Source organism: Ranitomeya imitator, chromosome 9 (assembly GCF_032444005.1).
Source record: "Ranitomeya imitator isolate aRanImi1 chromosome 9, aRanImi1.pri, whole genome shotgun sequence".
In the NCBI taxonomy this organism is placed as follows: domain Eukaryota; kingdom Metazoa; phylum Chordata; class Amphibia; order Anura; family Dendrobatidae; genus Ranitomeya; species Ranitomeya imitator.
This window is the reverse complement of record NC_091290.1, coordinates 132,069,749-132,087,417: the sequence shown is the minus strand read 5'-3', so window position 1 is coordinate 132,087,417 and position 17,669 is coordinate 132,069,749. Positions and strand designations below refer to the sequence as shown.

General features: G+C 43.2%; 1 protein-coding gene across 3 annotated transcripts in view; it reads left to right on the top strand.

The window, feature by feature from the left end:
* The window catches only part of PIEZO1 (piezo type mechanosensitive ion channel component 1 (Er blood group)), a 167,996-nt gene that overhangs the window by 44,991 nt on the left and 105,336 nt on the right, over positions 1-17,669 (top strand). For all 3 annotated transcript variants that reach the window (XM_069738930.1, XM_069738931.1, XM_069738932.1), the window contains exon 2: positions 12,179-12,274. In XM_069738930.1, coding sequence (XP_069595031.1) covers positions 12,179-12,274 — 96 coding nt within the window. The remainder of the gene's footprint in view (positions 1-12,178; positions 12,275-17,669) is intronic.

Sequence of the window (17,669 nt, the reverse complement as noted above, 5' to 3'; positions counted from 1 at the left end):
ATAGTTAGATCCTGCAGTCATACTCTTTTTCTCTGCCCCTATTTCTGCCTAACCTACAAGAAGTAGAAGGAGAAGATGGTAGTGGGAAACCCTGCAGTAATACGCATTCTCTGCCCCCTACTTCTGCCTAACCTACAAGAAGCACCTACAAGAAGAACCTACAAGAACCTACAATATTTCCCGGATCCGTGCTTTCCTTGACCGCAACACTGCAAAAACGCTAGTGCGTGCCCTTATCATCTCCCGCCTCGACTACTGCAACCTCCTACTCTCTGGACTCCCCTCTAGCACTCTGGCACCACTCCAATCCATCCTACACTCTGCTGCCCGACTAATCCACCTGTCCCCCCGCTATTCCCCAGCCTCTCCCCTGTGTCAAGCCCTTCACTGGCTTCCTATCGCCCAGAGACTCCAGTTCAAAACCCTCACACTGACATACAAAGCCATCCACAACCTGTCTCCTCCATACATCTGTGACATGGTCTCCCGATACCTACCTACACGCGACCTCCGATCCTCCCAAGACCTCCTTCTCTACTCCCCTCTCATCTCTTCTTCCCATAACCGCATCCAAGACTTCTCCCGTGCTTCCCCCCATACTCTGGAACTCTCTACCCCAACACATCAGACTTGCGCCTACCATAGAAACCTTCAAAAAGAACCTGAAGACTCATCTCTTCCGACAAGCCTACAGCCTGCAGTGATCCTCAACCTACTGAACAACCGCACAGCCAGCTCTTCCCTCTCCTAGTGTATCCTCACCCACCCCCTGCAGACTGTGAGCCCTCGCGGGCAGGGTCCTCCCTCCTTATGTACTCGTGTGCCTTGTTATCTGCTCATGTTTAATGTAATTGTCTATATTTGCCCCGTATTCACATGTAAAGCGCCATGGAATAAATGGCGCTATAAAAATGTATAATAATAATAATAATAATAAAAAGTAGAAGGAGAAGATGGTAGTGGGACATCCTGCAGTCATACGCATTCTCTGCCCCCTACTTCTGCCTAACCTACAAGAAGCACAAAGCACCAGCCCATTTCCCCTAAAACCAGGATGGGCAACACTCCAAAGATACTAAATACATACTACTAATAGAATAATTAAACTCCACCTAGTCAAGAAGCGTTTTAAATTTAGACAAATAGCTTTATTAACATGTAAAAACCACATACACTTAAAAAATGCCTCACAATCAAAATTAGTGAAAACAAGACAGAGATCAGCTCACGAATCGGCAAAACACATACATCTTATGGTATCTTACATATGTCATATATTGCCTCAAAATTGGTAAGGCCACACAATGTAAATAGATTTAAAATAGCGGTACAGATTACATATATAGGGCACCGTCTGAGAGTGTCAAAAAATGTCAAAGCACACTGTATACTCCTGTCCCCTTACCACAAATGGAGAGATAAAATTACTCCCCCATTTCAAGGGCAATTGCCCAGTGTTAAATATGGCATGGATAGACCTTATATCCGTATTGAAACGCTAATCCAATCACCAGGGATAGCCCATATTACCTTCATGTATCGCCAGTATCAGTATAAGGAAAGTACAGAGCTGCCAAGAAAATTCCCAGACAAACCCCTATTGCACCTCCCGTACGGCCCACACATGAACACAATCGAGATCAGAATCTGATCTCATACATATTACCTCTCGGTGTTTGCCGCAGTCCTAGCCTCGTGGCACGCTGAACCTCCGTCAACCCTGACACGCGTTTCACATCTGCTTCCTCTTGGGGGCGTGTCACAGGTAAGGCGTCACAGAATCTTAAGCGCTAGGGCAGCCAATCAGATTAGCAGAAACCGGGCTTGCCCTAAATGAGTCCCTCCTCACAGAGCCCTCCACCAATCAAATGCTTTGTGTACGGCGTCTCCCGAAATACACCCAGTGCAGCCTAGACATAACGGGGACTTAGACTCACTGCGGTGGGTATAAATAACGCAGGCTTGTCACTCCTCCCCGAACCATGGGGAGCTGTCATGATCCCAATGGCAGGGGATCACTAAAGGACAAGCACAGATACAAACAAGCTCTAGGGCGATGGAACCTGAGCTGACCGCGACCCTGAACCTAACACACAAAAGTAGCCGGGGAACGTGCCTACGATGATCCTAGACGTCTCGCTCCAGCCGAAGATCTAACTTCCCCTATTAGAAGAAACACAGACCTCTCTTGCCTCCAGAGAAATCCCCCACAGAAATAGCAGCCCCCCACATATAATGACGGTGAAATGAGAGGAAAGCACATACGCAGTATGAAAACAGTTTCAGCAAAATGAGGCCCGCTAAAGTTAGATAGCAGAGGATACAAAAGTGAACTGCGCGGTCAGCGAAAAACCCTTCAAAAAACCATCCTGAAATTACTTGAACTCATGTGCCAACTCATGGTACATGAGGAGCAATTTCAGCCCACTAGAGCAACCAGCAGCAAGAATCACATATCTGCAGGCTGGACTAAAAACCAAATAAAGCAAAACACCAAAACAGGAAAATCCAAACTTAGCTTGACCAGAAGGTTCTAGGAGCAGGGAGCAGAGGTAACAAGACACACTGGATACATTGATAACCGGCGAGGAAATGCCAGCAAAGCCAGGTTAAATAGGAAACTCCCATATCCTGATGGAACAGGTGGAACCCAGAGACCCAGGAAAGACAAGTCACCCAGTACCATCAGTAACCACCAGAGGGAGCCCAAAAACAGAACTCACAACAGTACCCCCCCTTGAGGAGGGGTCACCGAACCCTCACGAGAACCACCAGGGCGACCAGGATGAGCCCTATGAAAAGCGCGAACCAAATCATCAGCATGAACATCCGAGGCAACCACCCAAGAATTATCCTCCTGACCATAACCCTTCCACTTGACCAAATACTGGAGTTTCCGTCTGGAAACACGAGAATCCAAGATCTTCTCCACAACATACTCCAATTCTCCCTCCACCAGCACTGGAGCAGGAGGCTCAAGCGAAGGAACAACAGGTACCTCATACTTCCGCAACAACGACCGATGGAACACATTATGAATAGCAAACGATGCCGGGAGATCCAAACGAAACGACACAGGGTTAAGAATTTCCAAGATCCTATAGGGACCGATGAACCGAGGCTTGAACTTAGGAGAAGAGACCTTCATAGGAACAAAACGAGAAGACAACCACACCAAGTCACCAACAAGAAGTCGAGGACCCACGCGGCGACGGCGACTAGCAAACTGCTGAGCCTTCTCCTGGGACAACTTCAAATTGTCCACCACATGACTCCAAATCCGATGCAACCTATCCACCACCATGTCCACTCCAGGACAATCAGAAGGTTCCACCTGACCAGAGGAAAAACGAGGATGAAACCCCGAATTACAAAAGAAAGGAGAAACCAAGGTAGCAGAACTAGCCCGATTATTAAGGGCAAACTCGGCCAGCGGCAAAAAGGTAACCCAGTCATCCTGATCAGCAGAAACAAAACACCTTAAATAAGTTTCCAAGGTCTGATTAGTTCGTTCAGTCTGGCCATTCGTCTGAGGATGGAATGCAGACGAAAAGGACAAATCAATGCCCATCTTAGCACAGAACGTCCGCCAAAATCTAGACACAAACTGGGATCCCCTGTCAGAAACGATGTTCTCAGGAATCCCATGCAAACGAACCACATTCTGAAAAAACAGAGGGACCAACTCAGAGGAGGAAGGCAACTTAGGCAAGGGTACCAGATGAACCATTTTAGAAAAGCGATCACACACAACCCAGATGACGGACATTTTTTGAGAGACAGGGAGATCCGAAATAAAGTCCATGGAAATGTGCGTCCAAGGCCTCTTCGGGATAGGCAAAGGTGACAACAATCCACTGGCCCGAGAACAGCAAGGCTTAGCCCGAGCACAAACCTCACAAGACTGCACAAAAGAACGCACATCCCTCGACAAGGAAGGCCACCAAAAAGACCTGGCCACCAAGTCTCTAGTACCAAATATTCCAGGATGACCTGCCAACGCAGAAGCATGGATCTCGGAGATGACTCTACTGGTCCAATTATCCGGAACAAACAGTCTCTCAGGCGGACAACGATCAGGTTTACCCGCCTGAAACTCCTGCAAAGCACGTCGCAAGTCTGGGGAGACAGCAGACAAAATCACCCCATCCCTAAGGATACCAGAGGGCTCAGAATTTCCAAGGGAGTCAGGCACAAAACTCCTAGAAAGAGCATCCGCCTTCACATTCTTTGAACCTGGCAGGTATGAAACCACAAAATTGAAACGAGAGAAAAACAGTGACCAACGAGCCTGTCTAGGATTCAGACGCCTGGCAGACTCAAGGTAAATCAAATTTTTGTGATCAGTCAAGACCACCACACGATGTCTAGCACCCTCTAGCCAATGACGCCACTCCTCAAATGCCCACTACATGGCCAAAAGTTCCCGATTACCAACATCATAATTCCGCTCAGCCGGCGAAAACTTTCTAGAAAAAAACGCGCATGGCTTCATCACTGAGCCATCGGAGCTTCTCTGTGACAAAACCGCCCCCGCTCCAATCTCGGAAGCATCAACCTCAACCTGAAAAGGGAGCGAAACATCTGGCTGACGCAACACAGGAGCAGAAGAAAACCGGCGCTTAAGTTCCTGAAAGGCCTCCACAGCCGCAGGAGACCAATTAGCAACATCAGCACCCTTCTTAGTCAAATCCGTCAAAGACTTAACAACACTAGAAAAATTAGTTATAAAACGACGATAGAAATTAGCAAAGCCCAAGAACTTCTGTAGACTCTTAAGAGGTGTAGGCTGCGTCCAGTCACAAATAGCCTGAACCTTGACGGGATCCATCTCAATAGTAGAAGGGGAAAAAATATACCCCAAGAAAGAAATCTTCTGGACTCCAAAGAGACACTTTGAGCCTTTTACAAACAAGGAATTGGCCCGCAGGACCTGAAACACCTTCCTGACCTGCTGAACATGAGACTCCCAGTCATCAGAAAAAACCAAAATATCATCCAAATACACAATCATAAATTTATCCAGATATTCACGGAAAATATCGTGCATAAAGGACTGGAAGACTGAAGGAGCATTAGAAAGTCCAAAAGGCATTACCAAATACTCAAAATGGCCCTCAGGCGTATTAAATGCGGTTTTCCACTCATCACCTTGCTTTATTCGTATAAGATTATACGCACCCCGAAGATCAATCTTAGTGAACCATTTAGCCCCCTTAATGCGAGCAAACAAATCAGTCAACAATGGCAAAGGATACTGATATTTTACGGTAATCTTATTCAAAAGACGATAATCTATACAAGGCCTCAAGGAACCATCTTTTTTGGCCACGAAAAAAAAACCTGCTCCCAAAGGGGACAAAGATGGACGGATATGTCCCTTTTCCAAGGACTCCTTAACATAATCCCGCATAGCAGTATGCTCTGGCACTGACAGATTGAACAAACGACCTTTAGGAAATTTACTGCCTGGAATTAAATTTATAGCACAATCGCAATCCCTGTGAGGAGGAAGCGAACTGAGCTTAGGCTCCTCAAAAACATCCCGATAGTCAGACAAAAACACAGGAATCTCAGAAGGAGTAGATGAAGCGATAGAAATCGGAGGTGCATCATCATGAACCCCCTGACAACCCCAGCTTAACACAGACATTGATTTCCAGTCAAGGACTGGATTATGAGTTTGTAACCATGGCAGACCAAGTACTAGAACATCATGCAAATTATTCAGTACCAGGAAGCGAATCACCTCCTGATGAACGGGAGTCATACGCATGGTCACTTGTGTCCAGTACTGAGGTTTATTCATAGCCAAAGGTGTAGAGTCAATTCCTTTCAAAGGAATAGGGACTTCCAGAGGCTCCAGACTAAACCCACAGCGATTGGCAAATGACCAATCCATAAGACTCAGGGCAGCGCCTGAATCCACATAGGCATCGACGGAAATGGATGATAATGAACAAATCAGAGTCACAGACAGAATGAACTTAGACTGTAAAGTACTAATGGCAACAGACTTATCAACCTTTTTTGTGCGTTTAGAGCATGCTGATATAACATGAGCTGAATCACCACAATAAAAGCACAACCCTTTTTTCCGCCTATACTTTTGCCGTTCACTTCTGGACTGAATTCTATCACATTGCATTATCTCAGGTGACGGTTCAGACGACACCGCCAAATGATGCACAGGTTTGCGCTCCCGTAAACGCCGATCAATCTGAACAGCCATAGTCATAGACTCATTCAGACCAGCAGGCGCAGGGAACCCCACCATAACATCTTTAATGGCCTCAGAAAGGCCATCTCTGAACTTTGCAGCCAGAGCGCACTCATTCCACTGAGTAAGCACCGACCACTTCCGAAATTTTTGACAATTTCTGCTTCATCTTGCCCCTGAGAGAGGGCCGACAAAGCTTTTTCAGCCTGAATCTCTTGGTTAGGTTCCTCATAGAGCAAACCCAATGCCAGAAAAAACGCATCCGCATTAAGCAACGCAGGGTCCCCTGGTGCCAATGCAAATGCCCAATCCTGAGGGTCACCCCGCAGGAAAGATATAATTATCTTGACTTGCTGAGCAGGGTCTCCAGAGGAGCGAGATTTCAAAGAAAGAAACAACTTGCAATTGTTCCTAAAATTCAGAAAACGAGATCTATCTCCAGAAAAAAACTCTGGGACAGGAATTCTAGGTTCAGACATAGGAGCATGTACAACAAAATCCTGTATATTTTGAACCTTAGTGGCAAGATTATTCAGGCTGGAAGCCAAACTCTGGACGTCCATGATAAACAGCTGGGATCAGAGCCATTCAAAGATTAAGAGGAGGAGGAAGTAGCCAGGCTGCAATAAGGCTAGGCAGCAAACTCTGAGGGAAAGAGAGAGAAGAAAAAAAAAAAAAAAACTTCCTCAGACTACTTACCCTCCTACTTCAGCCAATACAATTAACACTTTGTGGGCCGGTTATACTGTCATGATCCCAATGGCAGGGGATCACTAAAGGACAAGCACAGATACAAACAAGCTCTAGGGCGATGGAACCTGAGCTGACCGCGACCCTGAACCTAACACACAAATAAAAGTAGCCGGGGAACGTGCCTACGATGATCCTAGACGTCTCGCTCCAGCCGAAGATCTAACTTCCCCTATTAGAAGAAACACAGACCTCTCTTGCCTCCAGAGAAATCCCCCACAGAAATAGCAGCCCCCCACATATGACGGTGAAATGAGAGGAAAGCACATACGCAGTATGAAAACAGTTTCAGCAAAATGAGGCCCGCTAAAGCTAGATAGCAGAGGATACAAAAGTGAACTGCGCGGTCAGCGAAAAACCCTTCAAAAAATCATCCTGAAATTACTTGAACTCATGTGCCAACTCATGGTTTGGGAAAACAAAATAACTCTTCAAACTTGAGGTCCATACCGCCTAACATTGGATACCATATTTTACATGTGCTGGGAATCTGCTTCACGTATCGTTAATTTCCTATGTCTTTTTTCCATGTACAGCTCCAGTTTTGGATTTCACCAATTTAATAATTAATGCATTCTGGTTTTAATTTCGGCTTTCCTGTCAGTTTAATATTTAGTCTAAATTTATTCTACTAACGTTACTGAATTAATTTTTGGCAATGATTCACATATGCATAGATCCAGCTTCAGTGGGAGCCAAAGATTTAAAATTGAATTAAGAAAAGGTTTTTGTTTTTTTTAATGTTGGACAAAACTTCTATCAGAGACATATATATATATATATATATATATATATATATATATATATATATATATATATATATATATATTGACCACTGATCGGGAATGTGCATTGTGCTTAGTTCTCAGCTCGTCTGGAAAAAGCCTTTACACATGGCATCCAGTCCTATAATTTTACCAGTCTTACAACACAGATCTTTTCTCTAAAAATCCATATATTCCCGCTCCTAACGTATAGGATCTTTCCTTCTTATGATTATAGGCGGCTCACAGGATAGGAATGTGCTGTCGTTAATTGCCGGAACGATGTCCAATCTGTAAAGCTTCTTTTTGAACTGATTATTTTAACCATTGTTGGCAAACTAACCATGAGGTGTATGAAAATGTCACCCTTCCTAATAAACCCCCATTGTCTATTAGGCTACATTATATAGCATAGCTGCGCTTGTAACACTGTATGGAAGCTCTAAGCAAAGCATGAATACTCCCCGTACATAATTTCCCACAATGGTCGCGTATGTTAAATTCTAATTCTCAGAATTCCCATCATTTGGAATGTTCTCATTATCGAACAGTGTGGGATTTCTTTATGTGTGTCGTGTACAGAATACAATACGTACCTTATTTATTTATTTTTTTCTACGGAATTTTAAGTTATTACTTAAACTATATCTCTATAAAGATTACCCCCAAGGGGTAGTAATGTGCCGGGGTCCGTCATGATTGGACCAGACGTATTATTTGCACTGGGTATGCATGACATTATTGGAACATTTTTGGAACTGATGAATCCCATACAGTTCTGGGATGCCATGTAGTTCTTCACAGCTCTTTGTGAGTCTAAAAAATCTTGACAGCGGCACATGACGTTGTCCATAGCATTCCATCATGTATACAGTCATGAGAAAAACTAAGTTTACCCCTCTTTGAAGTCTGTGGTTAAGTATCGGGACCTATAAAAAAAAAAAAAAAAAAATCTGGCCCTTTAGAGGGTCCTAAAATTGGGTAAATGCAACCACATAACAAATTACACCATGACTTTATTTAGGAATAACAAGGACAAAAAGGAAGAAACGGTGTGTGAAAAATGATTTATGGTATATCTCTACTGCTTCCATAGGAATAAACATGGTAATCAAAAGCCATTGATTAATTGTTCATCAGCAAATGTGAACATCTCCTATAAAAGCAGAAGTTCGTCTGGTCTTGAGCATTCAATCATGTGCTAAGAATATGCCAAGGAGGAAAGATATCAGTAATTATTTTAGAGAATTGTTTTGTGTTAGTCCTAATGCCCCAAGCTAAAGGGCATCACTGTCACTACCGGGCCCGTCATAATCATCACTCTAGGTGACACAATACCTCACACAGGTTCTAACGGGGGTCCACGATTCTATCTGCAAGGCCGCAAGTCCCAGGTTAACGAGTTACTCATCACACTGTCCGTCTGCGTTCCCTGAAGCGCAGCCCCAGTCACTGAATTGTACCATATGTCTGCACTGGAAGCAAAGATTCACATGTTGTTCCCTCCTCTGCAGCCTAGTCGTCTCTCTTGGTCTTGACTCTGGTCACTTGGCTTGGCTCTCTCTGGTCTTCACTCTGGTCTGGTGTCTCTTGGATCTGATCTCTCGACTCCTCCTCCTCCTTTTACGTATCTGGTGTCTCATTATGGTGGCTATAAGAATCATAGAATCCTAGAATGTCAGTTGGAAGGGACCTCCAGGCTCATAGTGTCCAACCTTCTGCTTAATGCAGGATTCACTAAACCATCGCAGACAGCCAGCTTCTGTTTGAAGATTCCATTGAAGGAGAACTTACCACCGCTCATTAAAGATGAATGAAACTTGGCACTCAATTTTTGAGAAGAAAAGCTTCTTAGTTTATTGATGCATCCAGACAAACAAAACCGCTAAACGTTTTTGGTCCACACCGGACCTTCGTCAGAGCGTTTCTTAGACATTGACTGGATGAGGAAGCTAATGAGCCTGAATGAGCGTCAGCCAGAGCACGGGATATAGGAGCTGCAGTCTGCTGCAGGATCACAAAGGAAGGTGAAGCGCCAGAGGAGAGGCACAAAGCCTGGAGGGAGTAACGGCGCTGGATCCTGAGCGCTAGTAGTGCAGAGCAGAGGAGGGCGACGCAGCAGACTGCAGCTCCTATATCCCGTGCTCTGGCTGACGCTCATTCAGGCTCATTAGCTTCCTCATCCAGTCAATGTCTAAGAAACGCTCTGACGAAGGTCCGGTGTGGACCGAAAACGTTTAGCGGTTTTGTTTGTCTGGTTGCATCAATAAACTAAGAAGCTTTTCTTCTCAAAAATTGAGTGCCAAGTTTCATTCATCTTTAATATACGGGGTGGACACCCTACTTGAGCACCGCCAACCCTCATATCTACTGAGTGCCGTGTTTCCTTACCGTTACCACCGCTCATGGCAGCCTGTTCCACTCATTGATCACCTTCAATGTCAATTTTTTTTTTCTAATATCTAATCTGTATCCTCTCCTTTTCAGTTTCACTCCATTGCTTCTTGTGTTTCCATGTGCAAATGAGAATAAAGATGATCCCACTACACTGTGACAGCCCTTCAGATATTTGTGGACAACTATTAAATCTCCTCTTAGCTTGCTGTAGCACATGTCCATCCTGCTACGGGTTCAAGCACCAAATCCACTTATTCTTAGCCCTACCTGGCCTTTTTATAATTACTAACTGCAATGCAGGTATCACGTGACCTGGTGTCTCCTACAATCTCTTCCCTGAGTAAACATTCACTTCACTCTTGAGTTCCTACTAATGCAATTCTTTCTGCTTTCACTTTCTCTATCGCCTTTGACCAGCAGGTGGCGGTTTTCACTTGTAGCCACTCTGTTACGCATTAACTGTGTGCATCTTCTGACTTGCCTACCTCTTTACATGTTGTTGCCCATCAATCTGAAAAAGTATTTTAAAGCCCTTTCCAAACAAGTTGGAGGCCATAATTCCGTAGTGAGAAAGATTATTTACAACTGGAAATCATTCAAGATGGTTGACAATCTTCCCAGAAATGGAAGTCACCAAAAATTCATCCCCAGACCAGATTGTGTAACACTTTGATAAAACTAAAAAGGAACCTAAGACCTAAAGCTCAGACTTTAAAGGCCTCAGTTAACAAGGTAAACGTGCAAATTTATAACAGTAAAAATTAAAAACAGTCTGAGCGAGTATGGCTTCTTTTGAAGGATGTCAAGGAGAAAGATTCTTCTTTCTAAAAATAACATGGCAGTACGGTTAAAGTTTTCAAAATTGCATCTGCACAAAACCATAAGACTTTTGGAGCAGTGTCCTTTGGTCTCATTTGTTCAATGAGGACCAAAAAGATGTGCAGAAACAAATGCTCACAAACGTCTTACGCTTGAGCGCGCAGTTACAGAATTAAGCTCTTGGGTCTGGCATTGACCTAAATTGGCCTTTGCGTGTGGTCAGAATTATATTGCACCAACCTTCAAACTTCTCGCTAAAGTTGAATGAGAACTTTAATTAGGTGCACGTCCGCCTCGTCTAAAATTAGCTGTAGAATAACAATATATTGTAAACAGCCGGCCTGCCAGCTTCACGGCTTCCCAAAATTTCATCTATTTCATTCGGAATGTGACTGTTTTGTGGTTGCAGACAGTGGTTGATTAAACCATCCTGTATTCTCATCCTTCTTCTGTGTTGGAAAACCACAGAGTAAAGCATCTATCATGCACAGGATACAGCAAATGCTTTTCTATTCATGAGTTTAAGGGTTATTGCCATTTTGCAAAGTGATGATATATAATCTATGATCAGTGGTGGTCCAACCGTTAAAACCCCCTCCGATTCTGAGGCTGAAGGGGCAGCAGCACTTGACTGTTTCCTTACTTGCACTGTTGGGGATCGATATGCTATCACTTTATGGCTTCTGTAGTTTTTAGAAAATATTTCAAGGTGAATATATTTGAGATTGGGCCCCAATATCCATTATTGACGGTGTTTTTTTTTTTTTTTTTTAAATCATTGACTCTTAGCAATGGATTAGTTAAGAACTATTGAAATGTGAATGGAAGAATAAAGTAAAAAGTATGTCTTAATTTTTTTGATTAGTTTTTAACAGATCCCCATAGTCTTTAATGGCTGTGTCTAATGTAAAAAATGTATAAGGATAGGACAAGCTCCAAGTCATATGGACTGGGCACTCTGATCCTTTATTAAAACAGAAGTGCATGTGGATCAATTAAACTATATGGGTCTGTGTGCTGTCCGAGGAAAAATAAAAGGTCACACACATGTGTCATAAGTTCTCTTATGTAATTTGACAGCAGCATGATATATGGACATTAAACCCTGATTCCAGCGATGTAACACTTAAAAACAACTATCGCAATGTCCTCTTTGAAATTTTTTTTTTTTTTTTTTTACTATGATATACTGAAATTGACTTTTTTTTTCCCTCTTTTACCTCCACAGCCTGTCTATTTCGTTACAACGTATTGTCCCTGATCTACCTGCTGTTCCTGCTCCTATTACCATGGTTCTGTGGTCCGACTGCGCACAGCATGAGAGGTATCAATGCTTTATATCAGGGGTCCCCAACTCCAGTCCTCAAGGCCCACCAACAGGTCATGTTTTCAGGATTTCCTTAGTATTGCCCAGGTGATAATTGCATTACCTGTGCAAAACAAAGGAAAACCTGAAAACATGATCTGTTGGTGGGCCTTGAGGACTGGAGTTGGGGAACACTGCTTTATATGACCCGATATTATCACTTTTATTCCAGTTTCAGAAAGTAAACAACATTGTGGTGAAATGAATTGGTATCATCTTTTCCAAAAGACTTTCTAGATTGATTCTTTATGGTGTGTAAAATCTTCTTACTGTCAGTAACTTTGTTTTCTTCTAGTGGGGGGAGATGTCATGTTCATATAATGATCACAGGGGTGGCTCTGGTTGTTCTCTGCCTCTGCTTGCTACAAGACACTGCTCTGACATCCTGTAAAGAGATACATGCCTATGTGTCCATCAAATTTTGGAAAGTCAAGTCCAAGAGAAAGCTTAAAGTCATTATATGTTACACACGTGCAATGTCAGATTTGATGTTGGTTTATTTAACTCTTGCAGTTTGGTCTTGATCTCTCCCCGTTGCCTCTTTGAACAGTAGTAAAACATTTCCAGATAGCGATTGCTCATAATAAACAAATGTGCATTAATAACATCTGTCGGTATAAGACTGCCAAAAGAGGGGAAAAAAAACTTTTAAGCATTTTAACAAATTAACTGTGCGACATAAGATAAAATAAAACACGCTCTCCTATTGAACAGCATCATTCCTCTAGTACCAGTGTTATGTCTTCTGGTGGCTACGAGACCGCTGCAGCCAATCCGCGAAAGACTGCAGCCGATTGGGGGCCGTATATTAATTGCAACAGTTAGATGTCCTAACAATGTCCCCCGATTCTTCCTTATTTTTGTTGTTAAAATTGCCACAGCTTTATTTAAATCACAGTATTAAAACCATCACAGTAGGAGTCGGGTGAAGTGCTAGTACATTTGGGTTCGCAAGTCCTGTGATATCCCCAGCTGTCTGACCTACAGCACCAGGACAGACAGCCATAAAGGGGCGGCACGCACTGGGGGCCATTCAAGCAGAGCCAGTAAACGTTCAAGGCACCAGTGACCCCATGACCCTCACTCCTGTGCTTATCCACCATGCCCTCCTCCGATTGACGTTACCATTGCAGCATCCTTGAAGCTGGCCACCAAAGCCGAGCCTGCTCCCCACCATGAGGTTTTACATCCTCTATTAGTTAAAATGAGTCCACCTTAACTTGTCTGCAGCTTCCATCTGACTCCTAAAACACAAATCTGTGACGGGTTATAAGTTAAAGGTCCACCCTTCCCAAAGTGATGTCCCCTTCTGCTTAGTGCTCCAGGGGTTTCTGATCTTTGGGTGATGTTCCACTTCTAGGTTCCCTATCAGTCACAAAAATGGGCTCTGAAGTACCCCATGTGCATGCCATCATGGCCACCCGTTTGGTTTCACGGGATATGATCTGCACCGATGACAACTGATGGCATATTTTGCCATTGTCATCACTTTGAGGTGGGAATAACGTTTGAGACCACTTAAGGCTAAGTTCACATTTGCGTTGTGCGGTGCAGCGTCGGCGACGCAACGCACAACGCAAATGTGAACGCATGCACAACGCAGCATTTTGTGACGCATGCGTTCATGTTTTTATGATTTTTGGCGCAGAAAAAAATGCATCATGCAGCGTCCTCTGCGCCCTGACACTTGCGCCAAAGTGACGCATGCGTCACAAAACGCAAGAGTAATGCATGTTCATGCGCCCCCCATGTTAAATATAGGGGCGCATGACGCATGCGTCGCTGCGGCTGCCCCCGACGCAACGCTAATGTGAACGTAGCCTAACATGTATGTTCATAGAGTTTTCACGTCTTAATTTTTTTTATGATCTATTTGTGGGTTAAGTAGGGATCTCCCTTCTCGGACTGTTTTCCTTTTTTGAGAACACGAGACAGCGCCAGAAACTGGGAAGAACCTGAATGGAAAGGTGGCTAGATTTGCAATCCGAATACAATGGAATAAATGGTCCCAGTACCTCCTCTCCTCTCGCCGGTGGTCAGATGACTGGATTGGGGACCCAATTCTGGACATAGGTGTGGGCACTCCACTATCAGACATTGTCATATACCCTCGATATACCATAAATGGGTCAGGGCTCCTTCATTCCAAAATAGATGGAGGTTTCAACTCTTGGTCTTCTTGGACCTCAATCTATGATCTATTTATGTCATATCTTATGCTAAGAGCCGCACAAATATAAAATAGTTTTTGTAGTTGCCTCACATGATGGTCAGCCAATTATATCACAAGACTTCTATGTGAAGGCAGAAATACATTACAGCATAAAAGTCTGAAGACAGAAATCCTAGGAGCCCAAAGGTCTTTGGAAACGGTTCCAAGTTCTGAATAAGAAATACAAGCAAGCTCTTGAGGTTTTTTTTTTCTTTTTTGTTCATGGGATTTGCAAAACACTCTCACCACTATATGTGTGAATAATTCTTATAAGAAGAAAAAAAGTTTTTGATACCGTGTTAGCCAGCTGAAAAAAAAAAATGTACTGTAATTGTTCTCAGTGGGAGAAACAAAATATTAATCCACTAGTTATCATAAGTGATGTTAGAAAGCGGGCTTTGGTGACTACTTGGGTCTCCTCATCAGGCATGTTATAACAAAGTATCTAAAAAAAAAAACCTATATATATATATATATATTGTGAGTCCTAAGTGGTTGATACCTTTCAGTGGCCAACCAAAAAGATGGCAACAAAAGGTTTCATAATTAGAAGATTATTTGTTTTGTTTTGCTCACTGAGAACAATCAATCCTATTTATTATCTGACGGCAGGCAAGTCATATGGCATCTGAGGTCACAATCTCATTCTGTAAGGAAGGAGCTGACAAATTGCCTATGTGAAAAACATCTTCTCACTACACTTTATTTTTTTATTTTACTATTTAGTCATTTTTTATTGCCTTTTTTACTTTTTTCATTCTCTTTCAGGGTTCTAAATCACTTTTGTCTGCAATAACTCTATTCCACCTATGTAAATTTTTTTTAACTTTTCTGTTTTCTTTTACTTTGTTTGTTGCGCTCTCTTTCTTTCTCTGTGGCGCTGGCTCTTTCTCTGTGGCGCTGGCTCTTTCTCTGTGGCGCTGGCTCTTTCTCTGTGGCGCTGGCTCTTTCTCTGTGGCGCTTACTTTCTCTGTGGCGCTTACTTTCTCTGTGGCGCTTACTTTCTCTGTGGCGCTTACTTTCTCTGTGGCGCTGGCTCTTTCTCTGTGGCGCTGGCTCTTTCTCTGTGGCGCTGGCTCTTTCTCTGTGGTGCTGGCTCTTTCTCTGTGGTGCTGGCTCTTTCTCTGTGGTGCTGGCTCTTTCTCTGTGGTGCTGGCTCTTTCTCTGTGGTGCTGGCTCTTTCTCTGTGGTGCTGGCTCTTTCTCTGTGGTGCTGGTTCTTTCTCTGTGGTGCTGGCTCTTTCTCTGTGGTGCTTTTTCTTTCTCTGTAGCACTTGCTCTTTCTCTGTGGCACTTGCTCTTTCTCTGTGGCGCTCTTTCTCTGTGACTCTTTCTTTCTCTGTAGCGGTAGCTCTTTCTCTGTGGTGCTGGCTCTTTCTCTGTGGTGCTTGCTCTTTCTCTGTGGTGCCCTTTCTTTCTCTGTAGCACTTGCTCTTTCTCTGTGGCACATGCTCTTTCTCTGTAGCACTTGCTTTCTCTGTGACGCTCTTTCTCTGTGGTGCTTGCTCTTTCTCTGTGGTGCCCTTTCTTTCTCTGTAGCACTTGCTCTTTCTCTGTGGCACTTGCTCTTTCTCTGTAGCACTTGCTCTTTCTCTGTGACGCTCTTTCTCTGTGGTGCTTGCTCTTTCTCTGTGGCTCTCTTTCTTTCTCTGTAGCACTTGCTCTTTCTCTGTGGCACTTGCTCTTTCTCTGTAGCACTTGCTTTCTCTGTGACGCTCTTTCTCTGTGGTGCTTGCTCTTTCTCTGTGGCTCTCTTTCTTTCTCTGTAGCAGTAGCTCTTTCTCTGTGGCGCTCCCCTTCTCTTTTCTACGGGTGGCAGCAGCGTGTACTTAGCATTTTGTTTTCTTAGTTCTCAGTGATGTTTTTATCCTTTCTGGTTTTATCTGACATTCTTTAGTTATTCGCCCCCTGCCATTGTGCCTATTCCCTGTACTGTATCGCAGATCTCTCTCACTCCTCCTCTTCTTCTTCTTCTTTCCGGTCTGCCAAGCTGTTTCTCCTTATAAACCTTCCTTGTTTGAATTCTTCTCGGTTTCCTTCTCCCCTGTCCCGCAGCTTTTATAGTTTATCTTGAGTAAATAGGGGCTGTTTTTCTTTTTCTTTCTTTATTTTGTAGCTATGACCCTGTATGATCTCTCTGCTTCCAGGAGACGCTTCTTTGCTTGGCTCCATACTTGCACTTGGCCTGCTGCTATCCCCCAGAGATCTAACCCAACCTGATGAATAAAGTTGACTCTTTCATTTCTTATGCAGCCATGATTTACATCCCAAATTCATGTTTGTAGATCTGCGGTGAAATTCGAGATCATCTTACTCAGGTTATAATTATATATGGTAATTTTTTTTTTCTTTTTGCCCTTCTATGCTCACTGTATCTGCAATCATACAATCTAGACTGTTGCTTTCAGCCTTTTTTTTATTTAGAATTTATTTTTTAATTTCCCACATTTTTTATTTTTAGAATTTTTCTGCTTTTTCTGAGCAGAAGTTTTTCTGCCATTCTGGATTACTGGGAGAGTAAAGATTTAGACAAAACACTACTCAAAGTGCGTAATGATTAGGTAGTTGCACACCCTACTATCTTACAACTACTACTCCCATCATCACACAATGTTGATATAATTCTTTTTCTTCTTTTTATAAATTTTTATGTAATTTTTAAAGCTGTTGGACAGTTTATATATTGCCATATTGGTTTCTGGAATAAGGTTTTAGTTAGCGCTAGTGTCCATTTGGTTCTTATCGGATGTGCTTCGCGACCGCTCCAAAATCCTTCTCTATTTTTAAGACATCTGCGTGTTCCTGAACATTTATGGGCTGAAAGGGTACATGTCTAAAGACCCCCATATCCATTAGATAGCTGTCGTAAACCATGGCACAGATGTGAACAGAGACTATAGTTTTTATCTCTACTTCTCCCTTTCACCATCCACTTCCAATTTTTGTGCATCGAAAAGCAAAATGTGAACTTGCTCTGTTAAAAGGTTGGGACACAAATTTGTATGGATTCCATCTGAAAGCGTCATACTTTTTTTTGCCATAGGCAAACTTTTGAACTTTTTTTCCCCCCTTGTTTTGTACCAGTTTTGATACCTCTTTTCCCATTGTGTTCAGACCTGACCATTATTTTTCAGCTAAACTG